Source organism: Pholcus phalangioides, unplaced genomic scaffold (assembly GCF_987345545.1).
Source record: "Pholcus phalangioides strain wild (caught in Gottingen) unplaced genomic scaffold, Ppha-v1.0 ptg000013l_1, whole genome shotgun sequence".
NCBI lineage: Eukaryota > Metazoa > Arthropoda > Arachnida > Araneae > Pholcidae > Pholcus > Pholcus phalangioides.
In genome coordinates this window covers 25,479,510-25,507,226 of record NW_028301606.1, presented here as the reverse complement: position 1 = coordinate 25,507,226, position 27,717 = coordinate 25,479,510, and the positions used below count along the sequence as shown (strand labels likewise).

General features: G+C 36.7%; 1 protein-coding gene across 1 annotated transcript in view; it reads left to right on the top strand.

Annotated features, from left to right (window-relative positions):
* LOC149078851 (cartilage oligomeric matrix protein-like) overlaps positions 1 to 27,717 on the top strand; it is a 56,613-nt gene that overhangs the window by 16,608 nt on the left and 12,288 nt on the right. The window contains exons 3-14 of the mRNA XM_089241014.1: positions 2,436 to 2,653; positions 5,719 to 5,857; positions 5,977 to 6,053; positions 6,409 to 6,463; positions 6,555 to 6,710; positions 6,795 to 7,015; positions 8,210 to 8,350; positions 13,671 to 13,745; positions 18,371 to 18,523; positions 19,094 to 19,198; positions 20,437 to 20,544; positions 23,126 to 23,300. Coding sequence (XP_089097140.1) covers positions 2,436 to 2,653; positions 5,719 to 5,857; positions 5,977 to 6,053; positions 6,409 to 6,463; positions 6,555 to 6,710; positions 6,795 to 7,015; positions 8,210 to 8,350; positions 13,671 to 13,745; positions 18,371 to 18,523; positions 19,094 to 19,198; positions 20,437 to 20,544; positions 23,126 to 23,300 — 1,623 coding nt within the window. The remainder of the gene's footprint in view (positions 1 to 2,435; positions 2,654 to 5,718; positions 5,858 to 5,976; positions 6,054 to 6,408; positions 6,464 to 6,554; positions 6,711 to 6,794; positions 7,016 to 8,209; positions 8,351 to 13,670; positions 13,746 to 18,370; positions 18,524 to 19,093; positions 19,199 to 20,436; positions 20,545 to 23,125; positions 23,301 to 27,717) is intronic.

The following is a 27,717-nucleotide window of genomic DNA, read 5'->3' as shown; positions in this document are numbered from 1 at the left end:
ACACCTGAAGACAAAATTTTCGTAATTAGACCCAGGGTCTAAACCGATGATTCCCAACGTGAGGCCAACGCCACACAAGGGGGCAATATGAGTTTTTCTGTGAAGCTTGGGACCTCCAGAACTCCCTTCATTTCTGTATCAGTTCAAATTTTTAAACAATTTTTTGATGAATTCTTTCTTTTATTTTTCTCTTTCAGTAGAAGAGGTTTGACTAAGGGTGCTTAATGTTTTGCGTTCCACGGAAAATTTGTGCCAGTAAAATTAATTCCGTAAAAGGCTTATATCCCGAGAGGGACAGAGCCTGGGTCGTGTCTGGTTAGTAGTAGTAGTAAAATTAATTCCATAGACCATAGTTTCCCAACCTTTTTTGTCCCATCGCCCCCCAAAGCAATCTAACCCATAGAATCCCATGTTATACCCGTAGTTTCTACCGTCCCCTTGGAACATTCCATCGCCCCCGGGGGGGGGGCGTTAACGCCCACGTTGGGAATCACTGCCATAGACGGACCCCTGTGCCTGTAAAATAAAGACCACAAACTCCTTTACAAAATAATACTCTGTATCTAGCAATGTACAAACAATGAGTTAATTGAGAATAAGGATTTACCGGACTATTAGGCCATGGTCTGCTTTTTTTCCCCGATGCTTCACCCGCAGCTGTGGTGGGCAATTATAGAGGTGAGTCTGGTACTACTAAGCGCCGACGAAGTGCTCTTTTTATCAACCTTTCCGGCTTCAATTGTCGAAGTTCTTCAACCGCGTGCTTACTTGTATACTTCATGTTCTACATTACTTGTGCTTCACTCGTATACATTTCAACAATTATAGATTGTTGCCGTCAGCACTCGGTTGTACCAGACTCACCTCTGAAGATGCCCGTCACATAGCTGTGGGCGAAACGTTTGAAAGAAATAGCAGCCCACATCCTAACAGCCCGATAAGTCCTTATTCTCAATTAGACGCCGGCCGTCAATGTCTATGCTAACGCAATGAGTGAATTGGTTTCTCATCCATGCTAACGGACCCCCCCCCCCCACGACCCGGAGTCCGAGGACCCGTGATTAAGAACCACTACTTTTGACTAAGAAAAAGCAGACAGAAATGGTTGGGCGGGGGTGACAATGACCCCACGTTTTGAAATTTAAGGCGGTAAAGCAAAAACGAATGGTTCTTACATTAAAAAGAAAAAAACCCTTTGTTATGAAACTTATGAAGTTTCTAATCACGGAGAGGGGGGGGGGATTTACCCCTGAAAAAAGTACGAGGGGGACATCAGGTTTTCAGAGATGCTTTGGTGGGGCATGGCCTAAAAAAGGTGGGGGGAACCATTGGTCTAAACTTACTTATTCGAGGGAATACGAGCATGACTTCACTTCAGAATTCGCCAATATTACAACCTTGCTCACATCATGAACAGCGAAGAGAGATTTCATAATTTCATAAACGTATTGGGGGGGGGGGACAATGTATTCTTTCCAGTCACAGACAATTACGGAAAAAATAAAGCCAAAAATCCCCCTTTCACCCCTATAGGTATTACGTTGGGGGAAAATAATTTTTCTCCGTCACCTGGGTTACTTTAAGACTATTTTCCCTCTCTTTTCAGGCATCAGCGGCTGAAATTTCATGTTAACATGGTTTTAGCATGTGAACTTTTCTCCAGTTTTGGAATTCAAATATCTCAGCTAATCTGTTGCACTTGGAAACGTGGAAATTTTTTTGTTGATCTAAGGAAAGACATTGAAACTTAAATTTTGAGCACAGGGTGTCCGTATGAAAAGTTAATTTTTTGATGTTATAACTACATTACAATATGAATGACGTATTTGAAGTGTACATGTTATTTGAATTATTTTTCCAATTGGAAGTATGCCTCCAGGATCAACGGTTCGTCATTAATTTGTAGAGAGAGGAGATATAGCTATGCATCCTCTATCCTCTATATTCCGAATAACATGATCACTGAAACGAATAAAATGAAAGATTTACCTTAATCAAAATCATTGAGTATTGTACTTCAACTTCACTTGAAAATAATCGAAAAAAAAAAAAAATCACTCTGAAATTCGCCGACAGCCATTCAATTTTCAAAGGGAATGAAAAATATGAAGCTTTAAAATCCATATATATGCTTAAGAAAATATAAGTATTTAAATTTTGATATTTTGGAAAAAGGATTCTTATCTCAATTTTTAACGTTTATAGCCCGAAGGAAATTTCTTATTGAAGTATTTTTGTGCTTTAAATTTGCATATTTTTGTCATTTTTCGAAAATCTTCTCTCTTTAATACTTTTTCTTTCAAATTTGCATACGCTAGAGACAGAAATAATATATATATATGTATATAAATTCTAAAGGAAATATTTTTCCTTCGATATTTCATTAACATTCTTTTATTATAAGTCATTCAAGAATTTTTGGGGATTTGTTACAGTGTTGGTGACAGTTAATGGTCCAGGACACGAAGGTAAATACAGGATAGCGGTGAATATAACGGCAGGAGAGCAAGTTCTGATCGTGTCTTCCAGTGAAACACCCGAAGAGTCATCCAGGCTGAAAGTCATAGTTAACTGTACGATACGTGAAACAATACAGCTTCCCTTACCGATATATGACATGCTGAAAGAATCGTCACCTGCTGAGTTGTTGGTGGTAAGGTCTGTTTCCTCCAGTCTTTTCTGTTCGTTTTGTCTTTCAGCGCAACTGGATTAATACACCTACGTACAGGGTGTCCGATATATTCATAAATAGTTAAAAAAATTCATAAAAATTGAAGGAATTGGTATATTTGAATGATTGACAGACAGACAGACAGAATTTTATGTGTGCGTGAGATTAGTTGTCTTATCTTTACCGGTCACAATTTGGTGGCATTAATATATATATATATATATATATATATTTATAACAAATACCCAGAAGGGCATTACAAAGATTTGAAAATAAATGAATAAAATAGTGGATTGCATTTTCAATCAAATATATTTATGTTAAAATACATGTAAAAACCTTAAAAATACTTAATGAATAAAATAGCGGATTGCATTTTCAATCAAATATATTTATGTTAAAATACATGTAAAAACCTTAAAAATACTTAATGAATAAAATCACTAAAATATATTAATTAAAAACATAAATACAAATACAAATACAACGCCACAACAGGCAAAATGCCCAACGAGGTGGCTGAGAAAAAGATGCCCGTAAAAATATGTCATATATTTCAAAAATACAGCAACCCAATTAAAAATGCAATTAATAAAAATTATAAACAATATATACACACATGATAAAATATACAATTTTATCATGTATAATTTATCATGTTATAGATAATAAATATAGATAATAAAACATATTATCTATGTTTTATAAAGAATAAAACATAGAAATATATTAATTAAAAACATAAAAATATATTAATTAAAAACATAAAAATATATTAATTAAAAACATAAAAATATATTAATTAAAAGCACACAAATATATTAATTACAAACATAAAAGTACATTTATTAAAAACATAAAAATTACAATAAATAAAAACAAAAAAATACATTAAACACACACACGCACACACACACGCAAACATGAAAAAATTCATTAGAAATGAATTTGTGTTTTAAAATACATTAAATATTTAAAATTCATTCACATATTCACTTTCTGCGAGAACAACTCTTCAATCTTTGCGTAGAAACGATAAAGTTAAAAATTGAATGGTATATTACTTAGGAGATGTTCTTAAAAATCATTTAAATCAAATGACTTGCAAAGATTAGATAAATGTTTCTGTCTGTGTGAGCCATAAATGGGGCAGTTGAAAAGAATCATGACGCCAGGTTTCAACTTATACAAATCTAAATAAATTGAAATTTCAAGAAAGGGAGTCGAGCATTGCTTCGATTAAGACGAATTACAAAAAAAAGCTTTGCAATATATAAAAGAAAGAAACATCATAAGAACAAATAAACGTGTTCCCACGCCCACTTGAAAACATCAGCTGTTGAGAACGAGGTTTATGAAATTAGTTGAAGAGAAACACGTGGTGGCAATAATTCTTTTAAACACTTACGTTTTATACTCGAACTGACTTCCTGGAGAAAAATTGAAGACACATATTTCGTCTGGTTTTGCAACTACCATTGCTCTAACACTTCAATGAAAGTGCGAGAGCTGCATTTGCCATCTGACATTTATAATCAACTCATCATTTTTTTGTACAACAATCCAGTTCATAAATTCTCCCAACGTTAGACGGATATGCTAAGCTTATACTAACAATAACTTAAAATACAAATTAATAAACCAAACACATATGCTTACTTTGAACTTAAACCTTTAAGTGAGGGGAGGGGGTTGAAGCTTTTTAAAATTTTCCTGATCCGCATTATAACTGCCACGGGGGAGATCACAACCTTTTAGAAATTGCCACCTATTTTCAAGAAATTTTTTTATCCGATAGCGTGAGCTGATAAATCCCCCCACTCCCCAATATCGAAAATATTTCTGCTATTTATACGGTTCGCATAATCCTTTATTATCACGAAATGAAAGGAAAAACATCGTCTCTCTCCTTCTGTCATCGGACTTCGAGCAAAATCTGATTCCGCCCTCTGGGAGATGATTGACTGGTTGGGGGGAAAGGGAAAGGAAAACATATTTTACGGATGCGAGGCCTTTACAAGGCTGTGTGGGCTCGTCAATGCCGAAATGAGAAGGTTTGTGGAGGGGAGATGTTTCGGGATTGCTGAATTGAGAGTGAGAGGCATCATGTTAGACGAAATATCTCGTCATTGCCTCTGTATGGGTTAAGCATAAGTGAAAGTTGATTCCAAAATTCAATATTAGTCTCAGAATTTTTTCTTAAATCACTCACATTTTAAAGATCCCATCAAATTTTAGGCTGTACAAATTTAAAAACAGTCACGTGTTCACAAACTGAATTATGACTGGTTTAATTTCGACGCATCTCATTCGCACCTATGTGTTACTCAAGTTCTATTTTTTTCCATAAAATATGCGTTTGGTACTTACGCACAACTAAACTAGAGTGATTCTCAATTTTCATCAGAAAATTATCGGGACACTTTATCATTCCAATGTTTTTGACGTAATATTACGTCGGGAATTCTATGGGAGAAATACAAAATAGTACCATTCTTTCGCTTGCCAAGTGTATGTGTCGATATAAGAAAGTAACCTCGAGAAATTTTTGTGTGCGTAGATGGAAAACAAATTTTTTCCCTGTTTTTCATTGTCTTGTCTTTGCTAAAGGGTATGTATACTAGAATACTTTTTTTTAGAGTGAGAATTTGAAACAGACTAGCGTGGGTGGGTTAACAAATTGGAAATAATGCTCACTACAATACGCGAAGGCGTGAAATTTAAGGCTGGACAAATCTCCAAAAATTAACATGCCCGAACTTAAAATAATAGATGCCGAAATCAATATTTTACATGCTCGAGAAATGTTATCATTGGATTTACTTTGGTTTTACAAAATTAAGTTTCATGATTTTCTGATTAGGTTGTAGACCGTCAAGTGTATAGTAGACACTATACACATATAACTCGACCTTTTTTTTTTGCCACGCAGTGTATTGCACATTGATAAATTTACGGAATTTCAGGTTCTGGAAGCAAATGTCAGGATAATTTATAACAGGTTTTTCGAAAATTAATCAAAGCTTGTTTTTAATTGCTCGGTATAGGAGCGTGACTGGAAGATGAACGTCACAGTACATTCGAATATACCATGGCCACAGGTGATGGAAGCCATCGGGTGCGCAAGACCAACATTCTCAGCTCTAAAGACTCAACCAGAATATGAAGTATACTATAACGTTAGAGGTAATGTATCAAATCTCATCCCAATAACACGAATTTGTTCCCCGAAAATTCGTATTTCTGCACATATTCTAATACGGATAACTATTTTGACTAATTATGAACGTTAAATTATATTTTAGAGCATGAGGAATTGCTCAGGGCTATGAACGAATTAACACTGGCTCTGAAGGAACTTCGGGGAAATATGGATACTCAGGTCAGTTTTTCAAAAATATTCGAATCGTTTTTGTATTTGAATTCTTTAGAAAATGTTTTCCATCTGAATTCTTTTGAGAAACTTGTGTATCTGAATTATTTTGAAACACTTTTGTACCTGATGTCATTAGAAAATTTTTTGTATTTAAATGTTTCACATTAATTTTTGCATTTGAATTCTTCACATTATTTTTCCTATTTGAATTCTTTACATTTTTTCTATTTCATTATTTAGAGAATTTTTTCTAATTGAATTCTTTCAAAAATGTTTTGAATTTGCATTATTTAGAAAATACAGTAGTTTGGTATTTGAATTGTTTAGAAAATATTTCTCCTGAAATTGTTTTTGATTATAGATGCGGGAAACTAAGTACCTGAGGGAAGCTATTCAAAGCTGCGCAATGTGCAGAGGTGAGTTATTAGTTTCAAAAATTCAATATGAAAAAAATTTAAATGAGTTAGAAATTTTTTAACTTACGGTATATCATATTGTTATCTAAAGCTGAGAGGAGCTGTAGAGACCGGCCATGTTTCCCCGGAGTGTCTTGCACCGACATCCCAGGTGGTTTCAGGTGTGGCTCCTGTCCGAGAGGTTTCTATGGCGATGGCATCACTTGCAAACCCGAGGTGTCATGTGCAGACAGACCTTGCTTTGCAGGTAAGACTTTTCATTTTCATTAATTGACATACAGTATTTTAGACGATATTTATTCTAACTTGATTCTCTTTTTCCTGTTTTCAGGAGTTCAGTGCTATGACACAGACACTGGCTATCAGTGCGGACCATGTCCGCCCGGTTATACGGGCAACGGAGTTACATGTTTACCCATGGATAGATGTGCTCAGAATCCTTGTTATGCCGGTGTCACATGCACTAACATTGACTATCCCCCGTGGTTTCGATGCGGACAATGTCCGGAGGGATTCACTGGTAACGGCACGTATTGCGAGGACATTGACGAGGTGAGCATTGATTTAACGTTGTATGTATGTATGTATTTGTAAAGAATCGCCTACGAACAACTAATTTCTACCTTGTTGAGTGATTCAATGAGCGTACAAATAGAAAAAGCATCAGAGAAGGTGTAGTTTAATTTTCACCACCATCTATATTTCTAGAATGAATTTTCTTCGGATATATGCACTGAAGGCAGTTTGAGTGCTTTACGTCATAGTTGGCTGGATAGCGTTAATTTTCTCTAAGTTGGATGTTGGTGGCTGTGCATTACCGGATGAATCAACTCTTCAGGCGAATTCAGACTCGCTAAGGTGATGGAATCCTGGGTGAACTTGGTTCTTCAATTTCAGGTTAATCCAGGGCCTGACTTTTAAATCAGAAAGCCCTGGGCAAATCAGTCACCAAGAGGCCTCCATGACTAGGGGTAAAATGTTTGGTTAGTCAGTGAACACAATATCGTATAAATTTGGCTTAGATATAATTTTGATAAAGCTTTTAAGGGTTCAATAACTTTGGCCATCCCAGAACAAATGTCCAACTTTCGTATGCACAAATCATTCTCAGGATAAATCCTAGTTGACCATGAAGAGTGATTCTGAGCATGAAAAATTATAAAGCAGAAAACACTTTACCGATGTATAATGGTGTGGGAAAAGACCGTGCATATGGCATCAGACTCAGCAGCTGCAATAGAAAAATAGACTTTCTTCAGAGATTCTTCTAGCTCTTGTTCGGCGGAAGTGACAAATCTGAATTTTCGGTACACGTATGAAGAAAAAATCGCAAAACATTTTTCGAATAAGAAGTCTTGCATTAATCCGCAAAAGTATTTCTCAAATCAAAAATTTTGCATTCATTAGAAAAAAAATTTTGAATCATAATTTTGATGCATAATTCGCAAAAATGAACTAAACCAACGACACAATTTTTTTTACAGTTTAATTACGAGGCCAAAAATTTAAGTGCATATTGTACTCAGTTGAAAGCTCTAGGATTAAGGTGCTCAGCAAAATTATACAATCTATTTTTGCTTCTAAAGAGAAGGTGTACTTACCGCATCTATTTCGTAGATACAAAATTACATATATCTAGTCATAGCACAAAATCTTGCTGTTTATTAGCGGTTTTCCAGCTCATTATTAGATATCGTTATTCATTTCATGCATTTATTATAATTACGAATACCCTCTTTTCTCTAGTGTGATCTAGCTGATCCATGCGCACCTGGTGTGGATTGCCTAAACCTCATTCCGGGGTATCGATGCGATCCATGTAAACCTGGTTTTACAGGACCAGCAGTTCAAGGTGTTGGAATGGAATATGCAAGAGCGTACAAACAGGTAAATACAATACAAGATTCATCGAAAGACTGGTTATTTGTGGAGATGAAGATTACAAGGAAGAAAATTCATCACTGCCCCCACGGGGACTCGAACCTCGTTCTCTCGCTTGCCGTTCAACGGTGCCTTTCAACATATATATAAGCTCCAAGGTTGAAATATTCTATCTGCTTCCATAGCTTCGATGGTAGAGCACTCGTCCGGCAAGCGAGAGACCGGGGTTCGAGTCCCCGTGGGGGCGGTGATGAATTTTCTTCCTTGTAATCTTCATCTCCACAAATAACCAGTCTTTCGATGAATCTTGTATTGACAAGTGGAGAGGACGTTTCTATAGGTAAATACGAATTTATGCAAAAAAAAAGTTGTTTAAGAATTTGAGCAGAAACTTTTATTCAAAAGAAACACTTCGTATTTAGTTCTGATTAAAGAAAAAGCGCGTACATTCTTGTTAGAAGTTCGATTAAAGTGATTTTTCGGTTACATTTCACGCTTTAATTTTTTTTTATTTCACTTGGTATGTATGGTATGAAAATAAACTTTTTGATGTCAGTTCAAAAGAAAGAAATTAAAAAAAAAAATTTTTTTTTTTCAAAAAAAAAAAACTCAAACTGCTCACAATTTTTCTTTTCTCGTCTTACACACTCGAGTAATTTTCTTGTCATTGCCTTTTTTAAAAAAAAAAAATGCTTTTTCCCTATTTTTTTACGGATGAAAAATAAAATCTAGCCGGTCGACTAATTCTGGGAAATTGTTTCCAGTTTCCACGGAAAAGGAGAAAATTTAATCATTTTTTTTAATATTATTATTATTATAGAGTGGGTGATGTGAAATATTTTGTTACCTCATTCTACATTATTGGAAAATTCGGAAAAATTTGATTTTTCGGATTTTTTTTTATGGAGAAATCTAAGTTATTTTTCCTTTCCGGTGAAAATAAGAGATTTTTTGTGATGAAAACTGTAAAAAAAAGTATTTAATTTTTTTGACTTTTTTGTGTTTCTTAATGTTTTTCAGTGAACATACGAATAGTTATATGTATATACAGTATTTAGACTTTTTTTTTAACCTTAGCGAATGAAAATAATGTTGTAGATATTCTTTAGACGTATTGTTGTGTGTGTGTGTCTAAGGCTGGTCGCACATCCGTTAGACACGACAAGACAGCCTGAGACAAATTTAATCATTTTTGTTCACATTGATTTTATGATGCAACGTTTCAATTTGTCTGACTAACCGACTAGCCGGCGTGCCATAAAAATCAAAGTAATAACGTAACAATAACTAAGCTTGTCTGAAGCTGTCTTGTCTAGTCGCGTCTAGCCGGCGTGCGCTCAGTCTTAATGTTGATGGTCAAATTAGATCTATCAATGTACGTCGTGTGGTTGTGTGCAACGTTTTACGAGTAACGAGCATCGTCTGTGGCAACATCAGAAGAAGAGCACCACTCACTTAATCAATTGAAATTAGCATTTTATGCCTATTTTTAACGATACTGTAATAGGGTTGCTTAATTCAGTCTAAAAGAGGGTGTCTAACGCAGTCAATCGATTGCTCGTGAGTACGAAATCCGACATAGGCAAAATACACGCTTCGGTGTTACATCGTAAAGTTCCAATTTCTTTTTCCAGTGTGCCTCTCGATATAGGTGTCAAAGTTAATAAATTTCGAGAAAAGGCTGTCTTTTTATTTCAGGAATAACCCAAAACTCGTTCGGTTATCAATTACATTGACAACTTTTTCCTCTAAATTTGTGGAATTTAAGGCCTTTATCGAGAGACACACTGGAAAAAAAGTGTAACTTTTCAAGCAGGGTCTTCAACCCGTCTCGAGTCGCGAGCACTGCCCATCACGAAACGCAGAGCACCCCGTACAGCAACTTTAACATACTAATGCCTGGAATCTGCATAATTATAATTCTTGAATGCAATTTATATGGGGTGTTTGAAGCGTTGATCAAGTGCTCGTGAGCACTAAATCGGACTCGAACTTTGAGCACTCCTGGTGCTTAGAGGAGTGCCATACTGCCTGCTCGTGAGCAACAGGTTGAAGATGGCTGAATTACAGCCATGATGCGTTTGGCTCCACCTATGTATTCAACTTCCAACGAGTCATACAAGTGTGTATGCTAAAACTCTAAAACTTTTGCTCTAGTCGCCTTACTTTATAGGAAGCATTACTCCTTTTGAGCATGGGACATGATTCTCAACATTACTTTCGATGAAATCGTCTTGTAGTCATGAATTTCGGCTCTCTCGAATGCCAGCTTCACTTAAATTCGCTCGAGTGGCGTGGTGGTAAGATGCTCGTCTACCACCGTGAAGGTTGCTGTCACGGTCCTGTGTTCGAGCCCGCGGGAGAATATATAGATAAGATATTTTTTACGTAACGAACTTGAGGCGAACACCAGTAGACAGCGCTTTCATTTCCAACCCATGTCATTAATTGCAGTAAATTGCAATATAGCGATATGGTCAGGTTTAGTGAAGTAGTAGCTCTACTTAAATGAGCTAGTCTCGAATGTCAAATACTCATAGACAGGCTTTTCTCATGCATCAGAGCGCAGTTCTCGTGAACCATAGGATACTTGGTCCAGTAGCTTGAGATAGACAATTCCATAATATCAAGTTTGCTTGCCTAAGAAGTATTTAATCGATATTAACTATAATGAAGCCTGGTGGCAATAACATGACGTCATAGGCAATTTGCATTAAATTGTCTTTGGCCATCATAACATAGTGGTCATAATTAGTCACTTTCACGATGTAAATTAACTTGATGATAAGAGGAAGAATATTTAGAGCAAGGTTAACGCTCAACTTTTCTGGGAGTGCGGGCCATTTCTTTGGTTTGAAAATGTGTCGCGGGCCACTTAATTAAGCCATCTGGAACAGCGTTACAGGTCACTTAACCCTTTAAGCGGCAATGACGAGATATCTCACCTCGATAAAAGCCTCTTATTTTAGGAGGGACAAACCCAGATATTTTGTAAAGTTGATTTCTCAATGGAAAAATTTTTCCCTATACCCCTTAATTTGCACGTGCTGAAAATCGGAAGAAAGTTTACTTCGTTAAAAAGATATGATATTTTGAGGGGGGGGGGAAATTTAGTAATTTCTAATTGCCGATTAAAGGATTAAGTGATCTGCCAATGTGCCGCAGGTAATGCAAGTGATCTATAAATTTGCCGTGGGCCATTTGAGTGGTATGGAACAGCACCGAAGGTCACTTAAAGTGATGGAAATGTATCGCGGGTCACTTAGGTGATGTGAAAATGCACTGCCGGTTACTTAATTGCTCTGGAACTGTTCCACAAGTTACTCAAGTGGATTGTTAATGTGCCGCGGGTCACTTAAGTGATCTGCATGGGTGCCGCTTAGTTCATTTTTACGAAATTACGTTTAGGGTCGCGACCACATCAGATGACTATGAGGACCACGGGTTGAGAATATATGGTTACGAGCACCATTTCAGGTTACGGGGAACAAGAATGCTACTCCGTGGACTTGAATTTTTCGGACGATAGTTTGAGATCTTTGCTTTTTATCCGGGACACGGAAATGATGTTGCATATTCATCTGCATAGCCGTGGCATTTTGCCATTGCAATTTTCAAATGAAAAATTCTTATATACGCTCTTTTTTTTAATTCCTTTATTTTATTCATTTTTAATATTTCATCGGACGTATTTTGTATATTGTTACTCGCTTATTTTATATCCATTTTTGATATTTTTAATGTCCAACTGAATTATTGTACATTTTCATTCTTTTTTTGAATTACTTATTTTACATTTTTGGGATACTTTTATTTTAAATATTTCTATTCCATTTTTTATTTTTTGTTCATTTTTTATTTTATTTCTCCAATTGTAACTGGATTATTTCTGTAGTTGAATTGACGAATGTAAATAAAATTATATGAATTTTTCTTTATCATTTTTCATATCGTATCGACGCCGGCCATAATGTCATATTACGTTTTGTACTAGTTTGAGTCAGGTTGGTTCCCATCTAGAGCAGCGTGTCTCGTCCTATGGTCAGCGACGATGGTCAATAGGCAGACTTGTCAGCTCAATTCTTACTGAGTGAAACAATATTTTATCGTTGTAATTGATTTCTGTAACATCTTTATGGGTTCAAATAAAATATTAGACTTCCATACTCAAAGACGGAACTGGAAGGGGCCGGGCTGGGGGTAACTTCCCGGGCGGTAGTTTTAGGTGGAAACAAAGAATACCGTCGTAAAATTATTTAATTTTAAAGTTGTGGGGGTTGCCTCGGGCGGGAAAAAAAATCCTAGTTACGGCCCTGTCCATGTATAGGATAACCATATCTCATCGAGAAAATCACAGAAAGTTGCAACCCCAAATACGGGATGTCACTAACCGTAGTTATAAAATGAAATTTTTGACAAATCTGCTAATTATTGCTGAAATCGCTAAAGCCTGAGAAAAATGCAGGGCCGCGATAAATCTCAGAAAACAAAAATGTATTTTTTTCGGGAAAAAAAACTTTGCTCATGACAAGATGGCCATATTTCATTGAGGAAAACGAATGAAAATTGCAATCCCAAATATGACATACGGCACATCGCCAGTTATCACCAAAAGCGTTACAGTAAGTCAAAAACCCACTAATTGTCACAAAAATTACTAAAAAAATTTACCAATGGTTTGCGAAATGATAGGGCTACTGCAAATTGCAGTGAATTAAGATGAAGTTCAAGGAAAAAATTTTGAATATGAAAAATAATATGAGATGAATATTTATATAGTAGCCATTTTTATAATAATGTGGTATAAAATTTATGAAACTATGTCCGTTTCTCCAATTTCAGTGAAGGTTATAAAATCAAATAAACTTCATTGGAAAAACGGAGCAATTTCGTTGACGTTGGAAAGGCAGCAAATCTCCCGCAAAATTCGGGCCGAACAGTCACACTACTCATAGTGTAAAGTAGTGGTCCGTCGAAATGTTTCGGATTTATTACTGGTCCTTGGGTACAGAAAGTTCGAGAAAAATTTAAAGAAATTATTTCTAGAAAATGTGAATTGTTGGATGAGACCGCAGTCCCTGCCTATCATTGTCAATTCAAGTGCTTTTGGAGCCCGTGAAGTAGCGGAACCACATCTGCATCTTCTCAAAATGTTTATTCTCACATTTCATCTTTACGGAGAAGAAGTTAATAAATGAATATCCATATTGAAACAAATCGTACCTTATTACCTCTTTGCAGAGTTTATTTTTCGTAAACTATTTTAGTTATAATTATTACATAGTGAATATACAATATTTCTCATTGTTATTTTTCCACACTTCAGATATGCGAAGACGTAGACGAATGCGCAACAAACAACGGAAGATGCGCCCCAAACTCGAGGTGTGTCAACACACATGTGAGTATCTCGTAGAAATTCCCCCATTTATATACATTTTTATGTGCCTTTTCCGAAGTTTTACGTACAATCGGACCCGAGATGATACACTTATATCCGATATTCGGCGGAAGAAAAAACCGAAGAGGGATCGATTGTAATGCAATTAAGTGGAGAGGAATTCCGTATCGAATGCTCGGTTCATTTTACCCGATGACGGATCGAACTGTTATAATGATGCTCCTTTTCCCTATGGAAAGACAGATAGATGTTTGTTTAAGGAAACGATCAATCGGTAAATTTGATCTTCCGATTCCGATAAACTGATTTCGTGAAAGATTATTCGCAGTGACTGTGTTACGAGATATTTGACTAATGATCGTCTTGATGGCAGTGCGGTCTCATCTGTCCGTAATTCTGCCTGAGATGAATTAAATGAAGAAAATGGAGGATAATTATGGCGGTCATCACATTGAATAGATGATTCGTTCTCAACCTTTTTTAGACCATGATCCCACCGAAGCATCTCGGAAATCCTGATGCCCCACCATATTTTTTACTTTTTCACGCATCTCGTTGGGCTTTTTGGCTGTTGTGACCTTTGTACTTGTATTTAAATCAAAGATGCCGTGCTCTGTGTGACATGGTCACGGTCAGCTTGTATTGGTATTCTTGTAGGCTCTGTAACGTTTTAATTGAGTAATAAATGTTTAATTTCACCTTACTCCTTCTCCAATTCGTACTCTGAGCGACCAAATTCTTCTTCATTCTTTACTCGGAAAAATATGTTCTTGGGGTATTTCTTCGATAATAGATTTGTGTGTGCGACATTCGAGATTTTTCTTTCTTTCCTTATACAATGGAACCTCGTTTATGACGTTCAAGAGGATCAGTCAAAATGATGTATAAATGTGCAAGTCGAATAACAGACTTTTAAAAAAAAAAAAGACTTTTACTCCTCACAGACACACAAAATATAATAAAATTCAATGTGTTCGTGTGATTGCATCTCCAATTCTGTTATTAAAAGAAATATCATTTCAATCATACGTGAAGGAAAAAAAAATTAAATCGCATTTCAAATCACAAAGAAAAAATTTAACAGAAATTTTTAACTTTTGGTACACAATATTGCATAAAACATTGTGACAAAGTCTTTTCGACTTGAGAAAATTTCTCATCTTTGACTCGAATTTTTTTTTTTTTTTGGCAGTAAATATTTGCAACCAGCAGCAGCTTGGTATTTGATTCTGTTTTTCTGCTTTATAATTGTTTTCAAAGTCGATACAGGAATATTCAACTCTTTTGCAAGACTAACTTTCCCCATAAATTTATAATTCTTGTTGAAATCCTTCCGAAATTTCCTCTTTTATATATATATATATATATATATTTGGTACCTACAGCATAATTTTGGGATCTGGCCGCGTCTGCGTATTTTCAGAAACAAGCAATAAACAAATCACTTAAGTGTCCGCGCTAAATGGTTGATAGCCACTTAGCGTGGCTATTTTCGTTTTTTGTCATCAGGAACCACCCTAAAATTAGTGGCTTTTGAGGTGAAAATATGCAAGAAGAACTGTTACAGCAACGCGTTCCCACTGCATAAAAAATTGTGCGCATTTGATGGATATAAATGCCGTTTTTTCAAAAGATTCGGAGTTCGAATCGAAATAAGTGAAAACGTCGAATAAATGAGGTTTCGCGTCGAATAAAAGAATTATTTCAGCATTAAAATATAGGAACCAATTGCGACCGAAGTTCAAACGTTGTGTATCCGTGAAAGTCGTATAACTGAGTGATGGATGAACGAGGCTCTACTGTATAGTATTTACTTCACCTCTTCCAACCTGTATCAAAAGCAGAATGGATGTCATGTGTTTTTAAAATACAGCAACCAACTCCCAATTAAAAATGCAATTATAAAAGCTAAAAAACTATATGCACATGATAAAGTATTATACAATGCCCATGATAAAGTATTATACAATGCCCATGATAAAGTATTATACAATGCCCATGATAAAGTATTATACAATGCCCATGATAAAGTATTATACAATGCCCATGATAAAGTATTATACAATGCCCATGATAAAGTATTATACAATGCCCATGAAAGTATTTATGGTTGTCTTATATGCTCAGAGTTCAACTCTTAATTTGATTTTGAATACCTGAATGTAATTGAAGACTTCGCTGCAAGGCAACGCAATCTCTAGGCACATTAAAGTGCCACGCGACACACCGTTGGAAATAACTGACCTAATTGGTATCTTTTAATGCTATGATATTCTCAAGATGTCCCGAGGCACATCTGACGCGGCACACTATTTAGAAACCCCTGTGCTAGACGCTTATTGGCTATAATTAACTGAATGTCCCGTTTTCATCTCAATGAAATACAGGTAGACCTTTAAATTCGAATTTCTGACATAGAAATGATTCGACTTATGGAAATTAAGTCGGTGAGTATACGTATATGCATATCTATACATGTATAAAATCTGCAAAGGATGTAAGACAGGATGTATCTGGTCTTTCGGCTATACATATACTGGGTGTCCTGTAAGTGATAATGCGTCGGGTACATCATCAATCGTCCATCGAAGAGATATGATTACAATTTGAAAAATGCTCGAAAGGCGTTCAATAATTATCCTGTACCAGTTTTGAGAGTAAAAATACAGTTCGTCACAAAATAAGAAATCTAAATTTTCATACGGTCCTCCCCGTCCTCTAACTTCCAATTAGAAAATTGTTGCCCTGTATCTCTTGAGGCCAAGAGGAAAAAAAAACATGTTTATAAGTGCAATATTTGCTAAGATATTCGAATTCAAAAATCGGAGAAAAGTTATGAAAGAACAGCAAAAAAACTAACGGACAACGCTCCTTTACCTCATTTATGCTGTCCTTTCCCAACTTTTCTCCGACTTTTCGATTCGAATGTCTCAGCGAATATTGCACTTATAAACTTGGAATTTTTCTTATTGGGCTCAGAAGATACACGGCAATAACTTTTTAATTGGAAATTGGAGGCAAGACAGGGGGGAACCGTATAAAAATTTTGATTTTTTTTATTTTGTTACACATTGTATTTTTACTCTCAAAACTGGAACAGGGTAGTTTTTGAATTCCTTTTGAGCATTTTTTTAATTGAAACTATACCTCTACGACGGCCGGTTGATGAGACGAAGGCCGCATCAGCAGTTACAGGAGACCCTGTATATTGTACGGCGAAAAGTTAAAAAAAAAAGAAAAAGAAATACCGGCAACAGAGGAATTCACACTTTAACACACTAACTAGAAGGTAATAATTTGAACTGAAATTCCTGTAATCGTTGGACTGAAGTAAAGAATAGGAAAGAATTTGGTCGCTCAGAGAGCACTACGATATTTATCTTGATCGCTCAGAGCACGTACCCCAATCAAATACTAAAATCGGTCATGTCAATTTTGCTGACAATTGGCAACATTTCTAACAAGAATTAGGGATGTCCTGTTTTTATGAACCTGAGGTCTCGTATTTTCTCCTATAAAATACAGTCACCCTAATTATAGTTAAATAAAAACTTCAATTTCGCACTTTCGGGCATCTAATAATATATTTTTCATGATTCAAATTTTTTAGAAAACGTCAACCTCGGTTGTAACAACACCTCGGTAATAACGACAAAATTTCGAGGAATCTTGTATGCCGTTCTGAGTTTAATTGTTAACCGATTACACGATAAAAGACTGACTGAATTTTAAAGTTACTCGTGTTGACAGAAAATGTGTATTTTAATGACAAAAAATAATTACTAACCGCTAAAACATGCACTTACAAAAAGCGCTCAGAACTTTCAGGGGATGACCGTTCTGAGTAGTATAATAACTTTTTAAAATCAATTATATATATACAGGGTGATCAGCGAATAAGCCCTTATTTTAAAATTAAGTATCTCTACAACAAAGATCAATGGAATTATGCGGTAAACGGTACGTTTATTAGCAAAACTGTAAGAATGTTGTACAGAAATTTCGAAAATTTAGTTTTTTTTTAAATTTTTTAAAATTAAAAAAAACAAAACAAAACTGGAGATTTTGGGGTTCCGAAAATCCTCATTTGTGTGAAGAGAAACCACTGCATTCGCCTTAAGTTACTGCATGGGCTGCGGTATGCGCCAGAGGCATTATCGGCCCCTTCTTCGTGCGAGAAACGATTACTACTGAACGTTACGTTACAATTTTGGAACAATTTGTCAGCACACATGGCGCATACCGCAGCCCATGCAGTAACTTTAGGTGAATGCAGTGGTTTCTCTTCACACAAATGAGGATTTTCGGAACCCAAAAATCTCCAGTTTTTTTTTGTTTTTTTTTTTAAATTTTAAAAAATTAAAAAAAAAAACTAAATTTTCGAAATTTCTGTACAACATTCTTACAGTTTTGCTAATAAACGTACCGTTTACCGCATAATTATATTGATCTTTGTTGTAGTGATACTTAATTTTGAAATAAGGGCTTATTCGCTGATCACCCTGTATTATCCCTAAAATTATTCTGATACAATATCAAATGTAAACCAACGTGTTTGAACCGAATTTTCTGAAATTTACATTTTCCATATGAATGAATATGTTTCCTTATCAATTTTTATATAGGGATCATATCACTGCGGAGGATGTCGTGAAGGATACTTAGGAAACCAGACAGTAGGTTGCCATCAACATCCCGGTACATGTCCCGATGGAACAATATGCGACCCGAATGCCGATTGCGAGAGAAGACGAGGATACTTACACTATCAATGTAAAGTAAGTTCATAAGACCATGAAAATGTTTCCTTCTTGTTACACTGTACATCAAAACGTCTGTGTCCATTTTGGAGTTTAGACATTTTCTCGAATTTCTAAAAAGATACTAAATGAATCATTCTGAAATTTTGGTCATGAAGACTAGGGCTGATCCGATTGATCGATTACTCGGGTCGGTTAATTGGTCAATTGTTAATCGCAGTTAAAAATTTAAGTTGAGTTAATCGATAAAAATTTTTATTAGAAGTTTGTAAATTAACTCGATCTGTTTGTGTCCTATACCCACGGTCAACAAATCCCAGGCACCAGGTCACCATAGCGACTAAAGAATTGGTACTGGCACCATGTGTACCTTCGCGAATGTATACATATATGCACATGCTGCTTTCCCAAAAAACTATATACAATTATTACACTTGTGAAAGTTACAAGTCATTTGCAGCTTTTTTATGATACAAGGCTGATGAAAAACATTTGTTTCTCCAGAGTGGACACATACGTTTAACTACACAGTGTATGTTACCTATGTAATTATCGAGGTTTCATTGTACTGCTTGTTTTCGCTCACAGTGTCGCATCGGATGGGCCGGAGACGGACGGACATGCGGGCCGGACAGTGACTTGGACAAATGGCCCGATTTCGACCTCCACTGCAGTGATCCGAAATGCCGAGCCGTGAGAATACAAATTTCCGATAACTAACATTGATTTTTCTTATGCTAAAAAAACCCTATTTTTTCGGGAAATCACCTGAATTTTTTCCTCCCAGAAACTCATTCATAAAAGAACCATTAAAAGAAAAATCAATTTTCCAATATGAAGGCCGTTGAAACAAAACTTTTATCAATTAACAATTTTTTAAATCGATAAATGAACATATTTGATATTTTTAAAAAAGGTAAAAATCTCATGGTTTTATTTTGTTTCATTATCGATCCAAAGCTAACGGTAGCTAATTATTTGCTCATGGTAATTGATTGCTTATTCGTTTAAAAAAATATAATGAATTAGGAGAAAAAATACATAAAATCAAATATTGATTGTGATATGTAAATCAGTTTCTCCCACATTGTAGGTGGGGGGGGGGATATGGTAGAATATTGGTAGATAATATCTGATTAAAGGCGTGCAGATGGAAATAAGGAGATGAGGCGAAGCGAGGGCGCAGGCCCTTAGCAGATGTGGGGCCCGGTGCGAAAACGATTTCGGGCCACCTTAGCCCCGATTTTCGTTCAGTATGTGCGGGCGCTTCTACCTCCACCCCGATGCATTTTCTAGTCGCCCTCTTTTCTCGTCGCTGTAGTGTGTTCGGCCTTAGTAGTAGTAGTAGTTGTAGAATGTGGGCGTAGCAGCATACGGTTCAGCGCGTGCTTAGGCTTGCTGAATTTAAATCAGTGACGCGTGTGCGAATTAAGCGAAATGTGAAGCCTCTTTCGTGATTTGAGACATCTTATCTCCGCAGCAGTAGATTTAATAACAGCTCAAATGCTACTAAACGTTTGGCAAGAGATTCAGGCAACATCTAGAGTCACTGAGGGGGTGCTCATATTGAACTTTATTAACCTGCAAATATAAATTTAAGGAGGTGCTCTCTTCAATGCAATGTAAATTTATCGGTAATCATATATGGTTTTTCCCATTATAAGTCATTATTTTTGGATGCATTTATCCCGGACACCTTGTATATTGAAAACGGTGCTTACAATCTATTAGGTCCTTTACTTAGACTAGACATAAAAGAAAGAAGACTTTTCTGCTTTCTCGTAGCCCAATACAAAAGCTAAAACCAACCGCGATCCTTTCTAACCACGATTCATTTATTCATCGTTAGTTTGCGGATATTTTAGCCGGTGGTAATCGTAGGAGTTGAGATCCTTCCGGATGAGTTAACGATTCCCATCTCTCTTTTCCAGGATAACTGCCCAATGACCCCAAACAGTGGCCAAGAAGATGCCGATAACGATGGATTAGGTGATGCGTGTGACAAGGACGCCGATAACGATGGTGTTCCCAACAATCCCGTAAGTTACACTTTTTTTACGCGGGTCAATTTCAGCCTCCAATGGCGAAAGTTTTTGTTTTATTCTTTCTTCTGGGCGCAATGCCAGCGTGAATCTTTATCTATTTCTTACAATTATAATGGTACGAAACCTTAAAATTCGACGCTATATAATGACGTCTGCCAAGTTTTTTCAAGATGTCCCAGTTTTTTAATCTGTGTTATGTCCTGGTTTTCACCAGGATTTGTTCTGCGTTTCTCAGTTGCAGGATCTGGCTACCCTATAATATGCCCGCGACTGCCTCATCATCATCATCATTTGGCGTCCCATAGGGGAAAAGCCTAGGCAAATTTTGCCCATTGCTCTAACACCAAGTGGTTCAACATGAGTTGTGGGTCATGTGAGAATGAAGAAAAATATTATTCTGTGGAAATACCCAGAGTTTGGTGGTTGCTCCGGGGACGAGAGTTATGGTATCTATTACCACATTATATTAAATCTCTGTATATGGGAGATTGTAGAGAACTGCCACCGGTAAAGCCACGTCAGAAAATTTGAGGCTGCTCCTGTCTGCGGTGCCCTTTTAGAAAAGGAGCAGAGAAGGTCTCAGGGATATGGCTGAGAACTCAACATGAAGTTATTAAATAGTAATGCATGAAAGTTCTAGTTAAAGCAGAATTGTAACTCACCATGAATTTAGGTGTTTAGTGTAATTGAGAAAATTTACCAGGTTGTAAATGCTGGAAGCATTGACAACTTCACTTAGTGTCACCTGATGATCACCGAAGTAGTTCCTTCTCGGGATAGAGAAGGCGGGACATCGTCCCACATAGTGGAGTGGAGTTTCGTCTTCTTCTCCACACGCAGGACAAATAGGTGAATCTGTATAGCCACAGTTGTGTAGGTGTTTCGCTAGGTTAGCATGACCAGTGATGATCTGTATAACCTGTCTAATTTGTTTCCTGTTCAATGATATAAGTTTTTTGGCAATATTCGGATGGGTTCCCAAGGCCAGCTTGGCCTGTCTGCAGTCCTGCCTTGAGTTCCATTACCGCATGTGTTTGTCTTCTATCCATTGTTTGACATCTCCTTTGATGGTTGACATCGAAACAGGGTAGAAAGGTTCAGGTCCAGATAGCTTCATGTTCGCTGCCTCTTTGGCTATCTGGTCTGCGAGTTCATTTCCCTGGAAATTTACGTGACCAGGAACCCAGTAAAGGTTGATGTTGTTGCTCAATGCGGCCAAGTTATTCAGCATGTCAGTGCAGTATTTTACACATAGTTGAAACTTGAGGAAGTTGTCAAGAGCCAATAGTGCTGCTTGGCGACTGCCTCAAGTCCGGTCTCATATAGTGAGACGGACTCGCATTGTGGGGACCCGGGTTCGAACCCCACCGTTGCCGCAGGCAGTGGTGGTCGGCTGAAGTTGGTTTTCTAGGGTTTCCCGCTTAGAGGTGCGGATGTTAGCTGATCTCCGTGGTGAAACTTTTTTCCACGGAGAGCAACAGGCCAGAACGATGCAATTATACAATTATTATCCTTACTAGAGCCCGGATTATATACAAGTGCATATGTATTTGCATATTTTGGCCTTTTTTAGCGTTAACGCATGTAAATGTATGAAATCAAAGAATTTTCAGTATAAGTGCATATTTTTGAAGGTTTATATAATTGTTTAATAATTTTTTAAATGAATATTGTTCAAAATATTTTCATAATATCAGGTTTTTTTCCCTCAGGGGAAATTTAGTGAATTAGAGTATATATTTATAAAGCATTTTACCAATATTTACCGTTTTATTTTGTAAGGCTATTTCTAGATATATGTCAAAGTGTTAATTTTTTTTAGAAATAGTGTCGAAATTCTTTTGTTGCTGATATTTCCGTTATTGAGCAGCTACAACAAACTGAAAATTAAAAAATGCCTGAACAAAAATATGTAAAAATTATTTGCATATGCGGTGTGTGTATGTATATATATATATATATGGGGGTTATCTGATGCGGCCCGCCCTCCTCAAACCTAATGTTGTAAAAATGAACTAAGCGGCACATTTACAGATCGCTTAAGTGTCCCGTGGTACAATTCCATAACATTTAAGCGGCCCGTGGCACATTTTCAGATCACTCAAATGACCCGGGACACAGTTCCAGAACACTTAAGCGATCCGTGACACATTTAGAGATCCCTTGAGTGACATGTGACGTAGTTTTAGAGCACTTAAGTGGCCCCCCAGTGCGGTTCTACATCACTCAAATTACCCGCGGCACATTCTCAGATTATTTAAGTGATCCGCGGCATATAATTACGGATCACTTGAGTGATGCGTGGCACAATTCCAGAGCACTTAAGTGGCCCGGCCACATTTCCAGAGAACTTGGATCCGCGAAACATTTAGAGACCAATAAAGCGGCTCTGTAGGGCACTTATCAATAGCGGGGAGGGGGGGGGGATGTTACTTAAAGTGCCCACAAACTATTGAAAGGTTTTTCTCGTTTTTTGGCGCATCGAGTAAGATGTCATTAAGGATATATAATATTTTCATTTTATATAATATTTATAATATTATTTTCATAATTTTTCTTTATATCTGCTGACCAGCCTTTGGACAATTGCCCTTTGGTACCGAACCCGCTTCAAGAAGACACCGATGTCGACGGTCCCGACAGGCGTGGCGATGCTTGCGACAACTGTCCGAAAATACCCAATCCGGATCAAACTGATTCAGATGGTGATGGAATCGGTGATGTTTGTGATCCAGATTCTGATGAAGATGGTGAATAGTGTGTTTTTTTAGTGTTACAATATTCGCATCGAAAATGAAGTCGGCAGTTAGACGGATTAAATTAACAACGTCGATTCCATTTGGAGTCCATTTTTGAGTCATAATAATCAGAGTTGATGATAAACGAGCAATTAACTGGACAGTGGTGATTAATCAGTAAATTTTGTTAAATTCTGAAGAATAGGAATCATATGAATTGAAATTTGTACTTTGTGGGAAAACACAATTACAGGTGAAGAAACAGTGTCAACTCATTATGAACTTACCTTCGCTTAGCGAACCTTTTTATGTATCGGTCATATATGGTACAGGACCACATCATGTGCCAAATTGTTGTTTTGTGAAGAATATGATAGGCCTATATCAGTACATTTTCTCTGTAATATGAAACAAAGGTTCCTAACCTCTTTCATGCTGCAAACACTCTAGAAATGCTAAAAGGAGTACGTGCAGGAACAGGCAGGTTCGTAGCCCAGGCGCTGTACCGCGAGGGAAGCTAAATTCACTTGCTCGTTCATTGAACTGTGAAGGTACGCAAAAGTTCATGCTTGCCGTCCTGATCGAGTGTCTAGTAATGGCGATGGGAGGGAGTATCCCTAGAAACACATGAAAAGCATAAGTCCCCTTCGAAATGTGATTCAGGCTTCCATACGTCACAATTGAGCAGAAGGCTTGAGTACCTTCATGAATTGGGCATGAGTTGGGCGCTCTAAGAAAGGCGTATAAAGCTCGCATACTCCTCTAAATGCGTACAAAATGTGGATACTCCTCAAATTGCGTACAAAATGTGGATACTCCTCAAATTGCGTACATAGTTTGCGTATCTTTAGGAATACGAAGAACAAGGATTGCGGATCTTATCTCTAGAAATCTACAGGAGCCTCGCTTGTAAATGAGCAGAAGACTTTATTATCTTTTGACTTGCGTACTATTAGAAATACTTTGAAGACTTGCGTACTATTGGAAATACGTTGAAGACTTGCGTACTATTGGAAATACTTTGTAGACTTGCGTACTATTAGAAATGCAGAGGTAGTGTGCATGCTCCTAAAAATGCTTAGCAAGCTTGCGCTGTGTATTTCGCCATAATTTAGACCAATTGTTATCTTTAGTCTGCGCACTTACCACAGGATGGAACTAACTGTCTGGCACGAGACTCAAGAAGTATCACGAAATCACAAAAAATACAGTCGAATCCCGTTTTAAACGAATACTGTTATAGCGAAATTTTTATCTATAACAATTAACAACTAAATCTCGTATTTATAGGGTCACAATAATTGTGACCCTATAAATACGAGATATCACTAAATTTTGCCACAATTGCAATTTATTATTTTGAATGCAATTTGCCAATTGCTGCTAAAATTGCTGGAGAGTGTGGAAATAAAGGGGTGGTACAAATCACAGTAAACAAAAATGTATTTCACGGAAAAAATAATCAAATGATTTGATGGTCATATTTAATTGAGAAAAATAAAATTCGGTAAATGATAATCCGTAAAATACGGGACGTCGTCACTTGCCATCAAAAACAGTATCAGAAGCAGGCACAATCGTAATTGAAACTGTAAAAAAATTTAGGACAACTTTAAACCCGGCAAAAATTTGTGAGATAAATATTTATAATTTTTTGAATAATTATCATAAAAAAATTAATATAACGAAAACGTTGTGTGTGTATTCACAACTTTGGTTAATATTACAAATTCAAATAAGTACCGTTGAAAAAACGGTGCAAATGTAAAAAAATAAGGAACGAAAATTACAGGTATGTCCCGTAATACGGGATACAAGTGGTCCGTCTAATTTGTTTCAGACATTTTACTGGTCTCTGTTTTCAAGAAGATTGAGAAACACTGCTATATACCAAGTTTCATCAAAATACCCTTCATCTGAATCTACATACGTCTGAGTAGTGTCAGTTTATGTATAACCACCCTGTAGAGTCATTTCAATCTGCCCTGGAATTTTTCACAACTTCCTGATGTTTATTTTGTATATATAATGTAAAAAAATGCCGAAGACGTCACCAATATAATCCAATAAGTGAAGAAAAAGACTATCATACCATCTTCGGCATTTAAACATTCGTCGAAAACATCGAAAATTCCATAAAAAGTGCATTTTTCCTAGAGACATTTTCATCTTATATATCCTTAAGATGGAATTACTACTTCCTCCGAAATTCCATCCATTTGCTTCTTCTCTCTGTGTATCCATTACTTATCACACACATGTGACGGTCTCGTATATATTACACATGTATATTTATATGTACATATATCGGTTGCTCAAATTCCACTTTCTCCCGCCATGAATACATAAAATAATATTCAGTTATGTATCTTACTTTTTATCCTGGAATTTCCCTTCCGTTTTTTTTGTTGTTCTTGAGGGAAATGCATCCACCAGATGGTTTTGAGTGAAAGTGGAAAGAAATAAAAACGTTTTCTTTGGACCATTCGAAGATGTTCTTAATGGGTTTCTGATGGCGTGGAAATCTCGTACTCTTTTACCTATATTAGTGGTCAATACGTTCCTCCGAGATTCGATCTGTTTGATGTATCTCGTGTGGTAGGTATATCCTACTGTAATCGAAATCGAATACTATAGGGGAAAAAAAAAATTTCCCAACCTTTTTCCAAGCAGTTTTAAAAATGCGCAACGTTCATGAGCATTCCTAGAAATACGCAAGCCTCGTGAGAATTTCCAGAAATACGCAAGAATCACAAGCATTTCTAGAAATACTCGTCTCACGAGCATTTCTAGAAATACTCGTCTCACGAGCATTGCAAGAACACTCCAGTCTCACGAGCATTGCAAGAACACTCCAGTCTCACGAGCATTGCAAGAACACTCCAGTCTCATATTCTTGCAATACTCCAGTCTCATATTCTTGCAATACTCCAGTCGCATATTCTTGCAATACTCCAGTCTCATATTCTTGCAATACTCCAGTCGCATATTCTTGCAATACTCCAGTCTCATATTCTTGCAATACTCCAGTCTCATATTCTTGCAATACTCGTGAGACTGGAGTGTTCTTGCAATGCTCGTGAGACTGGAGTGTTCTTGCAATGCTCGTGAGACTGGAGTGTTCTTGCAATGCTCGTGAGACTGGAGTGTTCTTGCAATGCTCGTGAGACGAGTATTTCTAGAAATGCTTGTGATTCTTTCGTATTTCTGGAAATTCTCACGAGGCTTGCGTATTTCTAGGAATGCTCATGAACGTTGCGCATTTTTAAAACTGCTTGGAAAAAGGTTGGGAATTTTTTTTTTCTCTAGTGGTAAGATGCTCGTCTGCCACCATGAAGGTTGCTGTCTGTCGGTCCTCGCTGTCTATCGGTGGTCGCCTCAGACCACCGATAGACAGCGCCTTCATTTCCAACCCATCTCAATAATGGCAATAAATTGCAATATAGCAATATTTGGTGAAGTAGTAGTCTCACGAGCATTTGCCGGAATATATGTACCCTGCGAGCATTTCTGGAAATATGAAAGCCTTTCTAGGAATATACATGTCTCACATGAAGCATTTGTAGGAATATGCGAGCATTTCATGCAAATTCACAAGCATCATGAGCATTCTAGAAACATACGCAAGCATCATGAGCATTCTAGAAACATACGCAAGCATCATGAGCATTCTAGAAACATACGCAAGCATCATGAGCATTCTAGAAACATACGCAAGCATCATGAGCATTCTAGAAACATACGCAAGCATCATGAGCATTCTAGAAACATACGCAAGCATCATGAGCATTCTAGAAACATACGCAAGCATCATGAGCATTCTAGAAACATACGCAAGCATCATGAGCATTCTAGAAACATACGCAAGCATCATGAGCATTCTAGAAACATACGCAAGCATCATGAGCATTCTAGAAACATACGCAAGCATCATGAGCATTCTAGAAACATACGCAAGCATCATGAGCATTCTAGAAACATACGCAAGCATCATGAGCATTCTAGAAACATACGCAAGCATCATGAGCATTCTAGAAACATAACGCAAGCCTCCAAATCCTTTCTAGGAATATGCAGGCCTTATGAGCATTTCTAGGAAATTCACAAGCTTTTATGAGCATGTTGGGCACGTTTTTTTCACGTATTGCTTGGGGTACACAAGTCTCCTGAGCAATTCTACGAATACACAAACTTCATAGCAAACTTCTTGAAACATACCTTTTCAAGAAGTAGGTCTTTCCATGGGTACGCAAGCTTCCTACGCATTTCAATAGTTATTTGAAGCACAAGGCTGAAAACAGCAGCTATGGAAGTTGCCATAAAAAAAAACACAAAAAAAACCACTTATATATATATATATATATATATATATATATATATTACTCCAATATTACTCCCTTTTGTGAGTCAAAATATTCTGGGGGAAGAG